Here is an 18,839-nt window from a genome sequence, read left to right as displayed (position 1 = left end):
ACAGACAGCCCTACCTCGGGAGCCGCCGCAGCGGGCTCATCTTCCTCTTCCCTCTTCCTTCCTTCCAGTTCCCGAAACTTCCTGGTCAGCTCCTGAATCTCCTCTCTAAGGTGAGAAGGGGGAGGATACCTCACCTGCCATGCTGCTGCTTCAGCGTCTGCATGCGACAGCGGGGGGCTGCCCACCGAGCCACGGGGGCGCCCGGCCACCACCCGACGGCCCGGGGGACCCCACGGCTGCTCACGGGAGGAACTGAGGTGACCGACGACTAGCTAATAAACAGCGGGGGTGGAAGGAGATACAACCCACGTCCTGGCCACAGATCTCAAAGGTAAAGTAAAAACTGTTCTCCACCACACACCCGCCCACTCTGATTTACTTTAATTCTAGGCTTCTGACAAAGTCTAGTCACGTTTATTCTGAAAATAATATTTTTTTGTTCCTTTCAGTAATCTGCATCTTACTAATTATTCTGAGCACCAAATATTTCTGCTTGGATTTCTGATCTACTTTTGGGGCCTTTGTTATTGAGATAAATTCACAGAACCCCAATCCCACTTTTTTAAAGTACGCAGTTATGTGGCTTTTCAGTTACAATGCTGTGCAAACATCATCACTGCCTAATTCCAGGGTGTTTCCGTCCCCCTAGAAAGGAGCCCTTTAACCTGACAGTCACTCCCTGCCCCCACCCCCAGCAACCACCATCCGCTGTCTTCTCCAGGAATCTGCCTGCTCCGGGTATTTCCGAATCAGACAGTCTGAGAGCGCCTCCGCCTGCCTCTTCCGCGGGCATCACGTTTCTGAGGCTGGCCCATGTGCAGCAGGGCTCGGGCCTCACTCCTCTCTAAGGACGTACTTCAGTTTTTTCAACCCGATGGACGTTTGCCTTGTTTCTACGTTTTGTCTCCTGGGTCTTATCCCGACCAGGGTGTGGAATCCGGGCCTGTTCCGAGGCTGCCCAGGAAGACGTGCTGGAGGAGGGGGGCCGTGATGCCTAACAGCCAACGCCGGCCTGACCGTGAGGGGCCTCTCCCGGAGGCAGCAGCAAAGCCATGAAAGGAGAGCAGCCGCGTGATCAGGCTGGAGCTTTACGAGAGCCGCTCTGGGCCCAGGGCGGGGGTGGGCCTCGGGGGCAGGCAGGGAGGCGGGGACAGCCTGGCACCGCACGGCTCCCTGATCCTCGCCTGCTCACCTCAACACCTTCTCTCTCTCTCTTCTCTGCCTCTCTCCCTCCTTCACGTTTTCCAGCTCCTTCTCCAGCTCAGCCTTCGTCTGCAGCAGCTGCTTCACCTCCAAACTGAACGAGGAACCAGAGACATTTCAGCGTCGCTGAGACGGAGGCTCACAGTGATGGGGTCATCGGAGCAGGGGGAGCTCTCAGAAAAACCCGCGGGTCTGGCCTCCTCACTTCTGCACAGACGAGGATGCAGACAGGCCCTTCTGGGTGATGCTGGGAGCCCGGGGCCGCCTCCGTCCGCTCAGCTGTGTACTGAGCACCGCCTGTGCCAGCAGTGGTTGGGAGCAGGGCGGCCGGACGCGGCGCAGGCCCTGCTCTCACAGGTGTCACCGACTCGGGGACAGGCATTAGCCAGTGGTCACACTGTTTGGTGATCGACCTGCACTGAGATAAGAGCTCCTGGGACTGGCAGTGGGGGTGCAGCCTGAGCCAGGGACAGGGGGTCCCCCCGGCATTTCCCCCCAAGCTCTCCCGTGCCCCACAGGTGACACGTGGCCAAGAATGTGGCTTTAAAATGTCCCACTGCTCACTGAGGTGGCGACCTCACATGAATGAGATACACGTGCGGGTCACATCGACAGGGCTCAGTGAGTAGAGACTGTCATCGTGCATGGGACGGCTTAGGAGAAACCAGAGATGCTCGTCACTGAAGTGAAAGGCGCTCGGTCGTGTCGGGCTCTCTGCGACCCCGTGGACTATAAGGTCCACGGATTCTCCAGGCCAGAGTACTGGAGTGGGTAGCTGTTCCCTTCTCCAGGGGATCTTCCCAACCCAGGGATCGAACCCAGATCTCCCGCATTGGAGGCAGATTCTTTACCAGCTGAGCCACAAGCAAAGTGACTCCTAATGTTTATAAATCTAGAGCCTGGATGCACTGCCGACTTCCACTGGAAGTGAAATGAGTTGCCTTCTGCTGTGAACCCAAGACCTAAACATGCCCGTGAATCGGGGAGGGGGCTCAGCAGACAAAGCCGGTTCGGCAGACGTGGGCAGGGCCTGGGTGGGCGGGGCCCGAGCGGCTCCACCTCTAGGCGGCCCTGTGTGACGCTCTGAGCGGCAAGGCCTGAGAAACAGCATCTGCGAACTGCACCTGGAGAAGCCACAGGTGAGCAGGTGACAGGCGTCTTCCGCGGGCGACAGAGCCAGGCGCGAGAGAGCAGAGAGGACACGAGCCAGACCGGAGGCTCTGCCGCCCACTCGCTCACGGTCGCCCTGGCGACTCCGCGCTCCTCACCAGCATATTTACTGACGCACAGATTAGGCGTTGTGAGCAGAGCGCGGAATCTTTAAAGCCCTGTGCGTGAGCTCCAACGGAGGGCCGACATTTCACACAGACCAGTGAAAGCAAGTCCTTCTCTAAGAAAGAATTTGGAAAGCCCTCTGGAATTTCGTGTAAGATATCCATGGCACTCCCCACGCATCTGACAACGAAACAGGCCAGTGAGAGCCACCCTGTGTCACCGAAGCCGCCCTCGCCTCACGGGTGAGCCGTCAGAAGGTTAATAACCACGTACAGAGGCCTGTACGGCGGCCGCCGTGCGCTGCGCCTCCCCAGACCCACAGGCAGCTTGGCCGCAGCGGCAGCACGCGTCAGCGGGCCTGCCCCCCCGCCCGGCGCGGGCCACCTACTCTCGCTCCTGCAGCTGGGCGTGCAGCGCGCTGCGCTCGTCCTTCAGGCTCCGCACCGCTCCGCGCAGACGCTCGCTCTCTTGCAGGTGCAACGCGGGGCTGGGCGCCGAGGGCGTCGGGGAGGCCGGCCTTGCTGCCTCTGAAGCCTGGGGCTTGGGGCTTTCCATCGAACTGAGTTTCTGGAGGCGACATAGGCATCTGTTAGACGTTATTTCTGATTTTACTTTCCTAGAAAAGGGACAACGGCCAGAGGGAACCTCCTCCCAGCGAGGGGGTTGGGAAAAGCTCTGCGTGTGACCCCAGAAGGCTGGGACGCTGCCTGGGGAGAGGGCAGCTCCGCAGAGTCCTGGGGGCGACGTCACTCTCCCGCTTTGGGGCCGGGAGACCCAGCCGGCTCGGGGCGGGCCCTGCGGCAGCTGGAGAGGGTGAGCCCAGCCTGCCCCTCCCTGGGCTCGAGGGCCCGCTGTCCCCGGGATGTCTGCAATGTTCTGTCCCAGGCTGTCGCCCGGCACTGACAGACCCGCTCTGCGCCTGAAGGTTCCGAGCACCTTCTCCCACCGATGTCAGCATCTCCCCAGGTGGACAAACTCTGCCCACCGGCTCCTGGACTGCCTTCAGGCGCCTTGCGTTCCTGACGGGCTTCATTCTTAAATTACCCACAGTTTACAGAAACTTTCTGTCTTCTGCCTTTGTAAACAGGTTCGATTTTTATTTTTAATGTTCCCCTCTAGGTTGACTCTGCTCCAACAACTGACGGCTCTAACTCGGTGTTTTACCAGTACTGGGACAGTGTAGACACGTCTGACCAACCTCAACAGAATCAGACTGGTTACACTCACAAATTCACACGGGGGACATGAGGATTTGTTAACGCCCTGGTTGGTAAAGTGCGGATGTGCAATTTTCTGTGAACTCAGATGCTACACAAGCGGTGAGAAAACCCGCCTGGGAAGTGACCGGCAGTAAAGAGCCCCTGTGTGCACGTCAGGCTGGCTCTCTGAAAGGCTCGGGGTCCTACGCTTCCCCGACGGTTATACTGTACAGTCGGAAGTGCTGTGGCGTGCTGTGTGGCCACGCCTTGCCGTCTGTGACGCGGGGACAGGCTTGACACGGCCAGGCGTCCTGTCCAGACCCTAAGAGTCTCCTCTGCCCAGCTCGTCCCAGGCGTAGCTGTCCCCGGGCAGCTGTCCCCCATAATGGGGCCCCCATTATGTCCCAGAAGCAAGGCTCCTTCTCGCATAGGCAGGGCCGGGCAGGGAAGGGCTGGTAGAGGCCCACCACTCACCTTTTCCAGCTCTGTGATCCGCCGAACCAGCCGGGGCTTGCTCCAGTCCGCGTAGCCTGCCGGGACAGCGGGGTTTGAAGGACACACCTCCACAGCTGTCAGACGGGCCCCTTCGGCCGGGACCTCCTGTCTGGGGCACGGCCAGACGGCTCCCCTCCAGGGGCGGCCCCCAGTCCAGGACCCTGTGGTGCCCACGCGGCTCCGCGGTGACCACTGCTCCTTTCAGCTCCTCTGTGCGACCTCTCCTGATTGCCCTCCCCCCCCCCCACCCCCGCCGGGACGGCCCTGCTCTGGCTCACCAGCGAGCCCCGCGGCCAATCCCAAGCCCACCCCAGCCCTCGATCTCCCGGACCCAGCAGTACTCCCCCAGCGCCCCCTCCACCCGGCTCTGCAGGTGCTCGGTGCCCACTACCCGCCCAGAGGCTCTGTGGCCACCCCCTGCCCCTGCTCACGGGCTGGGCATCTGTCCCCTGACCTGGTAACTCCCAGGTTCAAGTCTCCCTCCGGGGCCCTGCCCTAACTCACCCCTGTGCCTGACCCCCACTGGGCCCTCGAGCACAGCTGCAGCCTCCCCCTGTGGCCCCCTCTGTCCTGCTCAGACCAAGGCTATGACCCTGACCCCTCTCTGCCCGCACCAGCTGCAGCCAGGCCAGGGCTCACGTGCACGAGGAACACGGCCGCTTCCCACCACCGCAGGGCCCCAGGCCAGGCCACCAGCAGCCCCAGAGGACCCTAAGTGGTGCTGTCCTCGCAGTCCTCTTTCCTGCCTCCACGCAGCAAAGCAGCAGGGGTCCTCTCTCCTCCGCACAAACCCGCTGCCCTCTAAGTGGCCTTCAAGGCCCCATCCGCCACCAGCCCCCGCTTCCAGGGACTGGGCTCGCTGGCTGCCTCACACTGCCAGGCCCACTTGGGGCTCTGTGCCCGCTGCCCAGAGTGCCCCTCCCGTCCGTGGGCACGGCTGCCCCCCTATCTGCCCCTTCCCCAGCGCTATTCCCACAGGCCAGCCTCCCCTCACCCCGCACGTGCCCCCATGGCTCTGCCTAGGGCCCAGGACTGTGCTCGGCCCACGGCAGGCTGGTGACTCTGGGGGCAGCCTCCCCCTCCTGCACAGCCCTCCACGGCTCTACCCGGGGCCCAGGACCGTGCTCGGCCCACGGCAGGCTGGTGGCGCGGGGCAGCGCTGCTCAGCGGGGTGGCCGTGGGAAGACGGGCCCCCTCCCATGTCCCCCGCCCCCGGGGGCCTGGGCAGGTACCCTTGATCTTGGAGGCGGTGGGGGAGTTGCTGAGCATGCGGTCCAGATCCTCCTTCAGGCTCTGGTTCTCCTCCGTGAGCTCCTGGACGCTCCGGGACAAGCTCAGCAGGGCACTGCTCATCTTCTTCTGCCTTTTAAGGCCGATTTTCTTCTCCACTGGAGGCCTAGGAGCAACAAGACCCAGCGGGTAAGGTTCAGGTCCTGAGCTGGCCTAACACACATCCCGAGTGAGGGGCAGGCACACGGCGGCCTGGGCGCTCAGGGTGTGCTGAGCATGAATGTGCGCGGTTCACGGGGAAGGCCGACTACGAACCCAGGCCAGCGGACTGTCACCCCGACAGAGGCTCACTCCTTTCAGGGGCATGCCTGTCTAACACGGGACCGCGTCCAGTCGTCAGCGAGAGACGGAGCAGCAGGCCCAGGAGAGCTGCGGAGGGTCCTGGCCCTCCTGCTCCGTCAGTCCTGTCCTCGGACGGCTGCTCTGATCTCGCCTCCTCCCCCGCAGAGTCTGAAGTACAGTCGGCGCCGGCTGGTCACAGACTCCTCGTTTGCCAAGTCGTCTGCTCGCTAAATCGTCTCTGTGAGCCCCGGGCCGACGCCTGCGGTGCCTCATGGGGCCCCCGTGGCCACCCAGGGCGGAGGGGAGGAGGCTCTGAGTCTCGGGGAGCCCGCTCCCGGTGGCGGGATAGGCGCTGCCCGCCTCTGCTCTCATATCCGCTCTCAGCAGGGTGGACCACGAGGCCTCTCCCGTTTGTGGGCTGACTTCACCACTTTCCCTGGCCCCCACAGCGGAGTCCGTCATCGCGAGGAGCTGAGACGCGGCTCCGGGGAACCACGTGGGTCGGGGCTTTGCTCAGGCTTGAGCCAAGGCGCGGCGGGTCGAGGGCTCAGGGCTTGTGAGCTAACAGTGGGCACGAGGTGAGGCGCCTTTAGACAGCAACCCGGGGAAGTGGGCTGTGCGCTGGCCGGGTGATGGGAAAGCTGACCAGAGGGTGCTGGGGTGGAGCCGCTGCTTCCCCGGGGGTAGCAGGCCATCGCTTGCCAGTTCACACCCGAGAGCACATTACAGAGCACAATGCTGCCCACCACGGGCGTTGACTGCAAGTCCTCTGGCCGCCTCTCCCGTCCCCACTTTAAGCTGCTGCTGCTGCTAAGCCGCTTCAGTCGTGTCCGACTCTGTGCAACCCCATAGATGGCAGCCCACCAGGCTCCCCTGTCCCTGGGATTCTCCAGGCAAGAACACTGGAGTGGGTTGCCATTTCCTACTCTAATGCATGAAAGTGAAAAGTGAAAGTGAAGTCGCTCAGTCGTGTCCGACTCGAGACCCCATGGACTGCAGCCCATCAGGCTCCTCTGTCCATGAGATTCCCCAGGCAAGAACACTGGAGTGGCAAGGGACCCCTCCTTCCCTGACCTGCCGAGAGCCTGACGTCATCTGGGGACGGGACAGGGGAAGATGTACGTGGTGAGGAAACGGCCCATCTCTCCCAGTAAACGTACTTGACAAGACGAACCTGTACTCGGCCCTAAATATCTTCCTAAAGGAAGATCTGCTTTGAGAAAGTGTTTCTGCTTCTAAGCTGGAAGCTGCGAGGCAGGACCACCAGTGGAAGCCCGACTATGCGGCCAGGGGTCAGAGATGGCAGCGGGGAGGGGGCATCGCGACGCCCCCGGGAGGGGACACGAGAGCTCGAAGCTCGAACGGCAGCTGGAAGCCCCAGACCCAGGGTGGGGTCCGCGCTCCATGGAAGGAGCGCCCCTCTGCCAGCCGCTGAGCATGCAGACAGCATGCGGAGCAGGGCTCCCAGACAGACAGACAGAGGGTCGTACCGCCGTCCTGTCGTCTCGGAGCTTGCGAGGAGACTGTGGAGACGGTGAATCTGCAAACACAAAGTTAGAACACGGTCAGCACAAAACGAGCGCCAAGGAAACTGTCCTCTGAGAAAGCGAGTCTCCGTGTCGGCCCGGCGGCAGGAAGTTAGCACGAAGTTGCTGATTTGTGTTCCGGTCAAGATGAACTAGAAGGGGAGGGTCCCACACTGCAGCCAGGCCACCACCCGGCTCGGCGACTGGCCGTGCCCCCCAACACCAAGCCCGCCGCCTGCCCCGGGCGGGGGACACGCACCTCCTCGTAGTACGTCTCCATGGCGACCCGCATCTCCTCCAGGTTCGTGGTCTTCACGTCAGTCTGCAGCTTGCTAAGGACCCAAGGTCGGAGTCAACGGGGCAGTGCCGGACGAGTGAAAGGCAAAGCCACTCAGTCGAGTCCGACTCTGCGACCCCACGGACTATAGTCCATGGAATTCTCCAGACCGGAATACTGGAGTGGGCCTTTCCCTTCTCCAGGGGATCTTCCCAACCCAGGTCTCCCGCCTTGTAGACAGACTCTTTACCAGCTGAGCCACCAGGGAAGCCCAAGAATACTGGAGTGGGTAGCTGGTCCCTTCTCCAGTGGCTCTTCCCGACCCAGGCATCAAACCGGGGTCTCCTGAACTGCAGGCGGATTCTTTATCAACTAAGCTTCCAGGGAAGCCTGAGGGGCCTCCAGCTGGTGGGTGGCTTGCACAAAACCCACCAGAGAATTCTCACACTTACAGGGCCCTTCCCAATTGGACCAGCCACCCTCCAGCGAGAGGTAAAAGGCCTCCTTCCGGGGGATAGTCTTTGCTAATAAGACTGTGTCTTTAAAAACCTGAGTAATTGTGAAGAAAGACCTCAGGGTTAGAAAGGACAAGTCGTCTTTGGGGAAGGTGGGGGGATGATTATTTTTTAAAGGAAAGAGAACCATTTTTTTTCCTCCTTGTACTGTCCATATAATTCAGAGAAAAGGCTCTACAGAGAAATGAAGGTAAAGTTACTAACACAGTTTAGGATTCTGAAACAGCAGAAATCAGCAAATAATAAGGTCTTTCTAAGGCTGGTAATTCTGGCAAGAAACGAAGGAAGACTGGATCTATTGTATAAAGAGGATACATAGGGCATCAGAAAGTGAAAACTCAGATTTCCTTAAATAAACTCGAACACACCAGGAAAGGCTCCCCTCTGGGATGAAAGAGCAGGAAAGAAATCTGTAGCTGCTCTAAAAACAGCACAGGACTGTGCGGAATGGTGAGAGGCAGCCTGGGGAGGTGCCCAGGCGGCAAGAGCCTGGGTCTAGTCCAAGAAGTCAACCCTGGAGACGAGACGTGATCACAGGAGGTCAGGAGAGAAGGCGCTTCTTCCAAGAAACGGGAGCGAGGAGAGAGAGGGGAGGAGAGCATTGCTCCTCGGTGGTGTCTGGAGGAGGCCACTGCTCAAGCTTCGGTGGCAAGCGAGGCCAGGACGTGGGCAGGGGAGGGGCGGGATGGGTGCGCGCACCCAGCTGGCCCCGGGCAGGGCCCCCCGGCCCCCCGGCCCCCCGGCCCCCGGCCCCCCGGCCCCGTACCTGATGGCGCTGTCCTTCTCCTTGCACTGCTGCTCCAGCCTGAGGACCCTCTGCTTCAGCCCGCTGATCACCTGCCGGGGGACCACGCCTGTCAAGCTGACCGGGGACCACCCCCAGCCTCCACGGCCAGGGCCCCCTGCGCCGCACGGAGATGCAGCTGGCCCTATGCCCGGCCTGGGGCGGGGTCCGCTGCCCACTCCCTGGGATGTCCCCCCCATTCGATCGCCGGCGTCTCTTCTAGACTTGGAGCAGGGGGCAGGGGGGGCGGGAACAGGGTGCTCCCCCTCCTCAAAGGGCGCCAGCCCCACCCCACGCAGTCCACAGCCACCCTCGGGACGAGGGATGGGACACGCACCGCCTCAGTCACCAGGCACGGACGCCCCAAGCCCAGCAGCCCAGGGCAGCCCCATCCCTAGCACGCTCCCCCGGGCGGCTGGACTGGGGTCCCGGGGAGGCCCCTCTGCCTCAGAGCTTCCTGCTCCCTGCTCACTCAGCGCTTTGGGAGATGACACCCTGCATTCCTGACAGGACTTCCCTTGCCTTTTTGAACAGTCAAACACTTTTCAACTGGATTTTAAAGTGATTTTCAGTTGTACTAGCAACACCTGGGCACACTTACCCTTTGCGCTTTTACCCCTGTCAACTAACTGCCGTTACCAGCGTAACGTGTTCACTCTCCAGACCTCTGGAGAGCGGCGTTCCGCTGCTCACGTAAACGGTAACCCCACGCACACCATCTGCACTGTGCTCTCCTCACAAACCGCCGCGGAGCCTAACTCGTTGCTCCTACAGACCTGCGTCGTTCCTCCAGGGCAGGAGCGTGCAGTGCAGCTGCCTGTTCTGCTACCGGTGGACACAGAGTTCATAACCCACTACTGCTCTCACAGAAACCCCAGCCAGCCCTCCCTGTGCACAAGGGCAGGGGTTTCTGGAAGGCACGTGATTCAAGCAGAAATGTTCAGTCACAGCCACTTTGAAGGGTGATCTGGCAAAGGGCAGCAGGGCGAAACTGGCACATACCTATGACCTGGAATTTCTACTTTTAATCAACTTTAATTAAAGAAAGAAAGAAGAAAACCCCAGAATTACCCGGCGGTCCAGTGGTTAGGACTCTGTGCTTCCACTGCAGGGAACATAGGTTCCATCCCTGGTCAGGGAACTAACATCCCACAGCCTCAAGGTGCAGTAACAAAAAAAAAACAATTCTGAGGATCAAAACAGCGGTATGCTAATCTGAATGGCTCCTCCTCAGTCTCCCCTCCCAAACTGGGCAGCTAGAAATATCCTTGTGCAAACAGCCTTTCGTGCTGGATTTTTTTTTCTCAAGACATAATCCTAAAGAGAGCATCATCAGGACTCTCCTGGCGGTCCGGCGGCTAACACTCTGCTCCCAACGCAGGGGGCACGGGTTGGAGCCCTGGTCGGGGAACTAAGATCCCACATGCTGCCTGGTGCAGCCAAAAGATTAAAAAAAACAAAAAACAAAAAACCACAAACCAGCATCACGGGACAAGTGGTGAGCCAAGGGGCAGGAATGGCGGCTCGCGCGGCCACGACACCCCAGCCTGCAGAGCCGACGGCCACTCACCGTGAACCCGATTTGGGACACATCTCTTAACCTGAGTTTCCTGATTTTAAACATGGGGACTGAAATTCCGACTGCAACATGGTCACCGAGATTCCGTACCTGTGAAAACCGCATGGAGTTTGCTGAGCCGCCGTCAGGCAACATGGGGTTTTCTCGAGCCTGTGCGCAGTTCCTCTGAGCTGTCCCAGGCAGAGCCGGGCGCACGCGGCTTCCCTTCTTTACACATGGGTGCAGACTCTTTGCATCCCCTGGATAAGCTGTTTTGCTGACCAGTCATGTCCCCCCGCTCTTTATACGGACACATTTCCAATCGCAGTCGTGTGGGTTTTCACTACAAATTTCACCTTATCAAACCCATTTATCACGTCAGTAACGTGACTTTGTGTCAAGAGTCTCAGAAGTGAATCGCATCTCAGGTATTTCTGAAACGTCCTTCCTCGGCTCAGGTGACCTCTACTGACTCACTTTTCTCCGACTGCGGCAGCCTGCTCCCACAGCGTTAACAGCGCCAGCGGCTCCATTTCCCACAATTCTGTTCTGTTCAACGTGTTATGCGCTGTTGCGTGGCGCACAAGAAGGGTCTGCGTGTGCCTAAGGCCCTAACCCTACTCCCGCTTTGGTTCCTTCTTGAATCAGCAGCGTGTGTTGGGCCCGACGTGTCCTCTGAGGCGTGGCGGGGCAAGTCCCTGCCGTGAACGCCTTCTCCTGCGTCTCTGCGCCCTTGCGCTCAGCCTGCTCAGCCCGCCTCCTGCTCCCTCTAAGGCCCCCGCGGTGTCGTCGCGTAAGCCCCACCGCTCCCTGGAGGAGGGTTTCAGGAAGGCCTTCCGCCCACCTGCTCCTCCTCTGCTCTGAGTGCTTCAGAGAGAAGGCCTGCCTCGAAAGGCCGTTTTGGAGGTAAGATTTCAGTGGACAGAGTAGCTGTGCTGCTGGGGATTATACTCACCCAGCCAGTATCAGGCCTTTTCTCTGCCAGAGTCCGAACAAAATCTGGGCCCTGTGGTAAGCAGATTGAGAGATGAAGACAAGGTGCGCTGGGCCTCCCCCGCCGGGGGAACGCCTGTGTCCGGCCCCGCGTCCCGGCCCCGCACTTACTCGGGACGCGTCCAGAAGCTGCTCTATCTGCCGGTCCTTTCTGCTGTTTTCCTCTTCAAGGCGCCGAAGCTTTGTTCTCATCAGGTCCACATCACTCTTTTGCACGTTTAGTGACTGAAGGAAAGAAGGACCACACACACACACACACACACACACACACACACACACACACACGCCATGCACACACAGACATCCGGTGAAACACGGAGATGGAGAGGAGCGTTAAAGCTCCTGGTTCCTGAGCAGGGCTCTGCGTGCGCGGAGGTTGAGGCAGGTCTGGACGCTACCATGGAGGCTGGGGCTGGGGGGCAGACACCCCGTTAGGTGCAGGGCAACGCAGGCAACCAGGAACCCTGCCCCCTAAAATGCCAACAGTGCCCCCGCCACAGACGAGCGCTGCTACACAAATGGCACGGCCAGCGGCAGTCCTGGGGGCGCTGTGGGAGTGTTCTTCACGCCACAAACTGTCACAGGCTGACGTCTACTCAAGACTCATGCTCAACTAAGGCTCAGCTGGTCAGAGCGCCAGTTCCCACACATTTATCTGTGGGTGAATCTCCCACCCATCTGCAGTGAATTTAGAAGGAAGACTGTCAATTTTTCATAAAACTAAGTTTATTCACTTTTTACAACTATCCTGTATTTTGAAATGATGTCCTTCCTATTACTCCAGACATGTGTGGTCCTTTGAGGAAACGCTCACGGGAGGGGACTTCTAACAGCCTCACTTGAGTAAACTTTCTCCTGGTCCGTGCAACCCCATGGCTGGGAAAGTGTCAGGTGAAGTCACATGTGAGCCTCGTCCAGAAATGCCCATGGGGTCAGCCAGCACTGGAGCTGACCAGCTTCCAGCACAGCCTGCCCCCGAATTAGCCAGTCGTCTTGGAGACGTCCTGTCAAGGGACTCGCAGTACTCAGCAGAGAGTCTGAGCATCAGAACAGACCCAGCCCAGCCACTGGAGAGACAGTCGGGCGTCCACCCACTGCGGGCAGCCGGCGAAGCTGGCCAGCGGCTGCAGCCGGCGGGAAAGAGACCTGGCCCTCAGGGCCCGTTTCGTGAATTAATCAGTTAACGCCCGTTCACTGGGAAAGACGAGGAATCCAATAACGGGAATTCTGCTTCCAGGAATACCCGCCCTGCTCAGCACAGCTAAGAACCCTGCGCTAAAGCCCTCTCGTGGATTACTGCGTTGAACCCTCACAAAACCCCATGAAACTACACTTACACCCCTCCCCATTTTCAACAGCAAACTGAGATGTCACTTGCCAGAGAAAAACCACCCTGTGCCCCTGTCCCCCGGGGCAGCAGAGTGCTGAAGATAAACCCTCCCCTTGGAAGGGAAGAGGAGGCCTGCGTACTTGGAATAAGGCAGTGATCCCACCCAGAGACCCGCTTCTGGCCCCGAGAAGGCTCCCCCCGGAGTGTCGCGACCACGAGGACGCAGGGCTCTCAGTCGCCTCCCGGGTGAGGACTCTGCAGCTCCTACAGCGGGACTGTCGTGTACAGGGACCCTCGCCCAAGGTGGCTTCCAGGCTCTCGAGTGCTCTGGGCATGCCGGCCGCCAGCAGCCTGCTTGACCTCGTGCCAGATGGGTCCTGGCTCTATTGGCGGGGGTGGGGGGGGGCGGCAGACTGTGAACAGACCCGCGTCACGGACGGGAAAGGCCCCCGAGTCTCCGGGCGGCACCACGAGCTATGTGGTGCACAGAGCCAGGCATGGCGTGGGGGGACCAGGTGGGGACGAGGGGGACACTCCTCATCTCGGGGCGGCTTGCGCTCTGGGGAGCGGCAGCGTGGGTTATGCAAACGGAGCCATGGCCCTGGGAGGCAGGCGACCTTGAACACCCTAGGTCTGCTAGTGGTAACCCCTGGACAGACTACGAAGCTCTCTGAGCCTCAAGGCCATCACCTCTCACGGGCGTGTAGAGACAGAGCCAGTGAGAGCTGTGAAACACCATGAGAGCAACGAGGACGGGAAGTTACCGGTCACAGCGACAGCCAAGGAAGGCTCATCCTAATGCCAGGGCTCGGGCGCAAAGGGACGGGAAATAGCCTCGCCCCCCAGGGAGACCCAGAGCTCGCTGGCTGACCGCTGTCCAGGTCCCCTTGCCGCTGGCCGGTGGCCCTCTGGGAGCCAGCGTCTCCCAGCTGCTCAGGCGCCCGGCCAGGGCTTAAACTCGGTGTCACCCCGCAACCCCTGCTCTTCCCACGGGACACACCCCGGCACAGGTGCCGCCTTCCCATCTGCGTTCCCGAGGGCCCTCCCCGTGTTAACAGCCGCAGAGGACGGGCGGGAACCCTACCTTCTTCAGCTCAATGATCTCGTCATACATGTCCTCCTTCTCTCTGTAGATGGGGTTCCCCGGAACGTAACCTGCAGGGAGACACACAGCCCTCTGAAAAGAAGGGACGCTGGACTATACCTTAGGGAAACCTGGAGGTTAACACAATTATCTTTAAAAAAAACAAAACAGTAAAAAAGAGCAAATATGTTTCAACATTTTTAACCTGATCATGGTCTTTCCCCAGAAGTAGGAAAACCCAAACAGGTATTGATTTGGGAAGCAGCAGCAAAAGAAAACTGAACCATGTGAACACAGGGCTTAATTACACTCAGAGGATTGAAGGAGAGCTGCTGCTGCTAAGTCGCTAAGTCGTGTCCAGCTCTTTTGCGATCCCAAGGACGGTAGCCCGCCAGAATCTCCAGGGGATTCTCCAAGTAAAAATACTGGAGTGGGTAGTCATTCCCTTCTCCAAGGGATCTTCCTGATTGAACCTGGGTCTCCCGCAGTGGCAGGCAGATTCTCTGAGCCACCAGGGAATCCCATGTATTCATCTACAAAAGGATTAAAGGAGGGAGTCGAAAAGAAAAGCCACGTCTTTGGACTTGAAGCAGCAAACAGACAGTCAAAAACAAACGCAGTGACATCATCGCGCACATGCCAGCACCCGGCCCTGCGCCCAACGTCGGCACAGTGCCCGGGGCACTCTGCTTCAGCGCAGTCCCTAACGGGGACGGGACTCTAAAACACGTAAGGCTGAAACAGCAATGCCGGCCAGCAGAGCCGCAAGGGGACCAGCCTGGGCGCCGGGACAAGGCTTCTCGGGGCTTCCCACGGGGCCGACGGAAAGGCAGTGGATGGTGGGGAGGAGGCGTGTGGACTCGGGCCGGACAGGAAGACAGGAGCACACCACCAACCGGCCCTGCTTTGTGAGATTTGGGCTATTATCCTTGCCATCTGGAGAAGGCAATGGCACCCCACACCAGTACTCTTGCCTGGAAAATCCCATGGATAGAGTAGCCTGGTAGGCTGCAGTCTATGGGGTCGCTAAGAGTCAGATATGACTGAGCAATTTGACTTTCACTTTTCACTTTCATGCATTGGAGAAGGAAATGGCAACCCACTCCAGTGTTCCTGCCTAGAGAATCCCAGGGATGGGGGAGCCTGGTGGGCTGCCGTCTACGGGGTCGCACAGAGTCGGACATGACTGAAGTGACTTAGCGGCAGCAGCATTATCCTTGCAGCTTTCACTTCTAAGAGCGTTTATATAACCCGTTTCGCTGTGACTCTGGGAGGCAGGCACCACTGAAGCCAGGGATGACGTCTCCCTCCACAGCAGGAAAGCCACCCTCCAGGAGGCAGCAGGGACCTTCAGGGTCACCGTCCTCAGGACGCTCGGCGGCCGCCTACGCGGGGCCCGCCCCTCACTCTGCAGAGCACCCCCGGCCCCCATGCCCGGCCTCGCGGCTGTGTCACCGCGGCGAGCTCACCATGGCTGGCAGAACGCCTGAGGTTTGACCTCTTCATTCTCAAGGCTTCGGTCACAAAGTCGGGGGCGCTGCTGGGGGGGTGGGTCCAGGCACACTCCAAGGTGAGGTCTGAAGTCTGGGCTGGGGTCAGACTGCCTGGTTTGAATGTGCACGGTTTTAACGCGATAGGTATGAGCAGACACGATGGATGGCGCTGCCTCTAGTAACCGGGCTCGGGGGGTTGAAGGAAGCTCACGGGACCCGTGGTGTGTGAGTAACGTTCAGCCACCCGCCCCAAGATCAGCAAAGCCCTCCCTGGGGCGCCTGCCCACTTCCAGGCTGTGCATGCTCCCAGCACATCCCCTTCCAAGCTGCCGGCGTGACCTTGACCGGCTTACACGACTCCCAAAGCCGTTGGGAGGAGGGTCTGTGACCCACCACTGCCAGCCCCGATCAGACAGGCCGAGACCCGCAGAGCAGACGTCAGAGGTCGCACACACTCGGAGTAAACACCTCAAGGCGCCACGTCTTTGACAAGGTCAGAAACGGAGCCGTTCAGACAAGGCATATTCAAAGCTCTGTGTTGTCAGCACCTGGGACCAGGCGCTGCTCGTGAGCAGGACGGGTCTATTTCTTTTCCTTTTTTAAAGGAGGGGTCTATTTCCGAGGGGCGACCGCGTACCTTGCTTGGAGCTTCCCAGACACAGCTTTTGGGGCGTCAAGGACATCCGGCCCCCGAGAGGCATGCTCACCGCGGTCCTCAGAGATCTCCAGGAGGCCACCTTCCTCGGTTTAGAGTGATAAGGTGACTCTAGAAAGACAACACACGGGTTTAGCGGTGCAGAACACTGTGGCCCCCACAACATCTGTGCTTCAGAAAGACAAAGATGGTAGATACAGCGAGACACTCACAGCAGCCCCAGATGAGCACATTCTGGCAAAAACAAAACACACGGCTATGTTTATATTCTCACATTTGCTTTTTAAGTTTTATTGTAAAGAAGTAACTGGAATTGATTTTAAAATATGAACCTAAAGTTGTGCCAATATTGCAGTATTTAATTTCCCATTTTCCCCCCCTAGGGCATTTTTTATTTTTTCACCAAAACAAAGGAAGGGTTTTAAAATTATATTTTAATCCAGAATTTTGCTTCTTCACGTAAAATATAGAGATTGTGCAAATTTATGCAAAACCAAGTTGCTCATAAAACATGCTTATATTTCTTAAATACCAAAGTAATTTATACCTGTAGAAGGTCCTGAGATTCTAAATCTAATGTATTTAGTCTTTAAAATGTCTAAGATTTTTCCATGGCTTATGGAATTTATGGAAAATTCCCCTTTATCATTTAGGATGTGGGAGTAAAGACACATTGGGCCCTGAGGCGTTCCCACTCACCCAGGACCTCTGTGGCCACTCCCAGGGTGTTTGGAAGGTCTTCCAAACTTCAAACATGCATTCAAGTGCGTATTCATGAAGGTAAAAAAACCCCACAAACGACATTTCCCTCCTAAATGTACAGGGTTCATCAATAAATAGTGAGAATTCCACAACAAGTACGCCCATGGATAAAGTTGTGAAGAAGCAGCTGGTGGTTCCTGCTGCTGGCTGACGCTGCAGAAACAGTGAACGCTGAGGGGCCGGAAGCCTCGCCGCCTCGGAGCACAGCGAGGCCCGGAAACCTCAGCACACGGGGACCACAAACCCCGTAGACCTGGAGCGGGCCGTCGTTGTTCAGTCGCTAAGTCGCATCCGACTCCTTGAGACCCCATGGACTGTAGCCCGCCAGGCTTCCCTGTCCTCCACTCTCTCCTGGTGTTTGCTCAAATTCATGTCCACTGAGTCAGTGATGCCATCTAACCATGTCATCTTCTGCCACCCCCTTCTCCTCCTGCCCTCAACCTTTCCCAGCATCTGGTCTTTGCCCATGAGTTGGCTCTTTGTATCAGATGGCCAGTACTGGGCAGTAGAGACACATTTATGAAATGAACGGGACAGCCTGGATTCCTGCTGTTGTGGCTTGGAAACCAGACAGGCGTACACTTACTAAGGGAACGTTAGGAGTTAGAACTGGATATGGAACAACAGACTGGTTCCAAACAGGAAAAGGAGTACGTCAAGGCTGCACATTGTCACCCTGCTTATTTAACTTAAATGAACTGAACTGAGTACATCATGAGAAACGCTGGGCTGGAGGAAGCACAAACTGGAATCAGGATTGCCGGGAGAAATACCAATAACCTCAGGCCTTCTTTAGGCACTGCTAATTAACCGTGCTGTGTTTCGTTTCTGCTGCACAGCAAAGGGAATCGGCTGTACTAGTGCTAAGTCACTCGGTCGTGTCCGACTCTCTGCGACCCCGGGGACTGCAGCCCGCCAGGCTCCTCTGTCCTTGGGATTCTCCAGGCAAGAACACTGGAGTGGGTTTCCACGCTCTCCTCCAGGGGCTCTTCCCCACCCAGGGGTAGAATCCGCCATCTCTTATGTGTCCTGCGTTGGCAGACGGGTTCTTCACCACTAGCGCCACCTGGGAAGCCCATGTGTCTGCATGGTCCCTCTTTTTTGGATTTCCTTCCCAAACAGGTCACCACAGAGCGCTGGGTGGAGTTCCCTGTGCTGCGTGGTCGGGCCTCTCCAGCCACCTGCTCCATGCACAGCAGCGTGCATGTCAGCCCACCCCCGGTTCACCCCACTCCCCAGCCCTCCTTGGTTTCCGTCCGCTTGTTCTCTACGTCTGTGCCTCTGTCTCCGCTCTGCAGTCAAGCTCGCTAGATGGTGCGTTTCGAATGCTTATATTCACTTGTGCTACAAAACATGCTCTCTTTCCTTTGCAGGAATTTATCTTCCTGCGTATGCTCTTCTCGCGCTCATATGGCAGTTCATTTGTATCCTCTCACTGCGTCACATACGTGAGACAGTATGTTTGACGGTGAGTATATAATAAAGTCAGGCAAAGCCACAGGCTTTGCAGCAGCAAAAGAAAGCTGACCTAGGATGTGATTGGTCACAAAGACCTTGGGAAGCATAAAATTCAGTATATCGCCCAGATGAACTCTTTGTGTCTCAAGAACAAATCCTGTGTTTCCCTCACTCCAGCAGCTCGGAACGAGATCACAAGAGACCATTGCTGTGCCCTGGGGCTGGGGGCTCAGTGGTGCAGGGAGGGCTCAGGACCTCTGCCCCATGGGGCCTCCGCCCACAGGCACGCCTGCGGAGGGCGAAGACTCGGGAGTGAGCCCCAGCAAGAGACGGAGCCGAGGGGCAGAAGGGCGTGCATCAGTGAGTCTCCAAAGAAGACAGACGCAGCTGAGTCTCCTCCCAGGACACCCGGGAAGGAGGCCTTCTGAGAGCCCCTTCCGAGGCAAGCTGGTCATACTTACTCAGGGATGTGGGTGGAGGTTTGTGGAAACTTTTCTTTTTTGCTTTCTGAAAGAAAGAAGAGATGATTGAGCCTTCTCAGGCAGCTGGAACGGCCCCAACCAAGCAGCATAGGAGTGCTCAGGATGGGGGAGGCGGGTGGGCGGTGGTTTAAGCGGCCAACACCAAGAGACCAAGCAGAGTCCGAGCAGAGGGCAGGGA

General features: G+C 58.3%; 1 protein-coding gene and 1 long non-coding RNA gene across 25 annotated transcripts in view; one reads left to right on the top strand and one right to left on the bottom strand.

The window, feature by feature from the left end:
• IQCE (IQ motif containing E) overlaps window positions 1-18,839 on the bottom strand; it is a 36,131-nt gene that overhangs the window by 9,024 nt on the left and 8,268 nt on the right. For 6 of the 24 annotated variants that reach the window (XM_069571298.1, XM_069571299.1, XM_069571305.1 and 3 more), the window contains 14 exons: window positions 18,641-18,686; window positions 15,942-16,070; window positions 15,281-15,415; window positions 13,812-13,882; window positions 11,509-11,622; window positions 11,360-11,410; window positions 8,829-8,899; window positions 7,530-7,602; window positions 7,235-7,284; window positions 5,405-5,568; window positions 4,152-4,207; window positions 2,867-3,045; window positions 1,193-1,297; window positions 15-105 (listed from right to left, as the gene is read on the bottom strand). In XM_069571298.1, the coding sequence (XP_069427399.1) occupies window positions 15-105; window positions 1,193-1,297; window positions 2,867-3,045; window positions 4,152-4,207; window positions 5,405-5,568; window positions 7,235-7,284; window positions 7,530-7,602; window positions 8,829-8,899; window positions 11,360-11,410; window positions 11,509-11,622; window positions 13,812-13,882; window positions 15,281-15,415; window positions 15,942-16,070; window positions 18,641-18,686 (1,335 nt within the window). The remainder of the gene's footprint in view (window positions 1-14; window positions 106-1,192; window positions 1,298-2,866; window positions 3,046-4,151; window positions 4,208-5,404; window positions 5,569-7,234; window positions 7,285-7,529; window positions 7,603-8,828; window positions 8,900-11,359; window positions 11,411-11,508; window positions 11,623-13,811; window positions 13,883-15,280; window positions 15,416-15,941; window positions 16,071-18,640; window positions 18,687-18,839) is intronic. The other 18 variants (XM_069571304.1, XM_069571300.1, XM_069571315.1 and 15 more) reach the window with 5 other exon arrangements.
• LOC138429609 (uncharacterized) lies at window positions 2,133-3,848 on the top strand. The gene is made up of 2 exons (XR_011252858.1): window positions 2,133-3,291; window positions 3,598-3,848. It is a non-coding gene; the product is annotated as an uncharacterized lncRNA (long non-coding RNA).

The sequence above is a fragment of the Ovis canadensis genome, chromosome 24 (assembly GCF_042477335.2).
Source record: "Ovis canadensis isolate MfBH-ARS-UI-01 breed Bighorn chromosome 24, ARS-UI_OviCan_v2, whole genome shotgun sequence".
Lineage (NCBI taxonomy): Eukaryota > Metazoa > Chordata > Mammalia > Artiodactyla > Bovidae > Ovis > Ovis canadensis.
The sequence above is the reverse complement of the archived record's forward strand: the minus strand, read 5'-3'. Positions and strand labels throughout refer to the sequence as shown.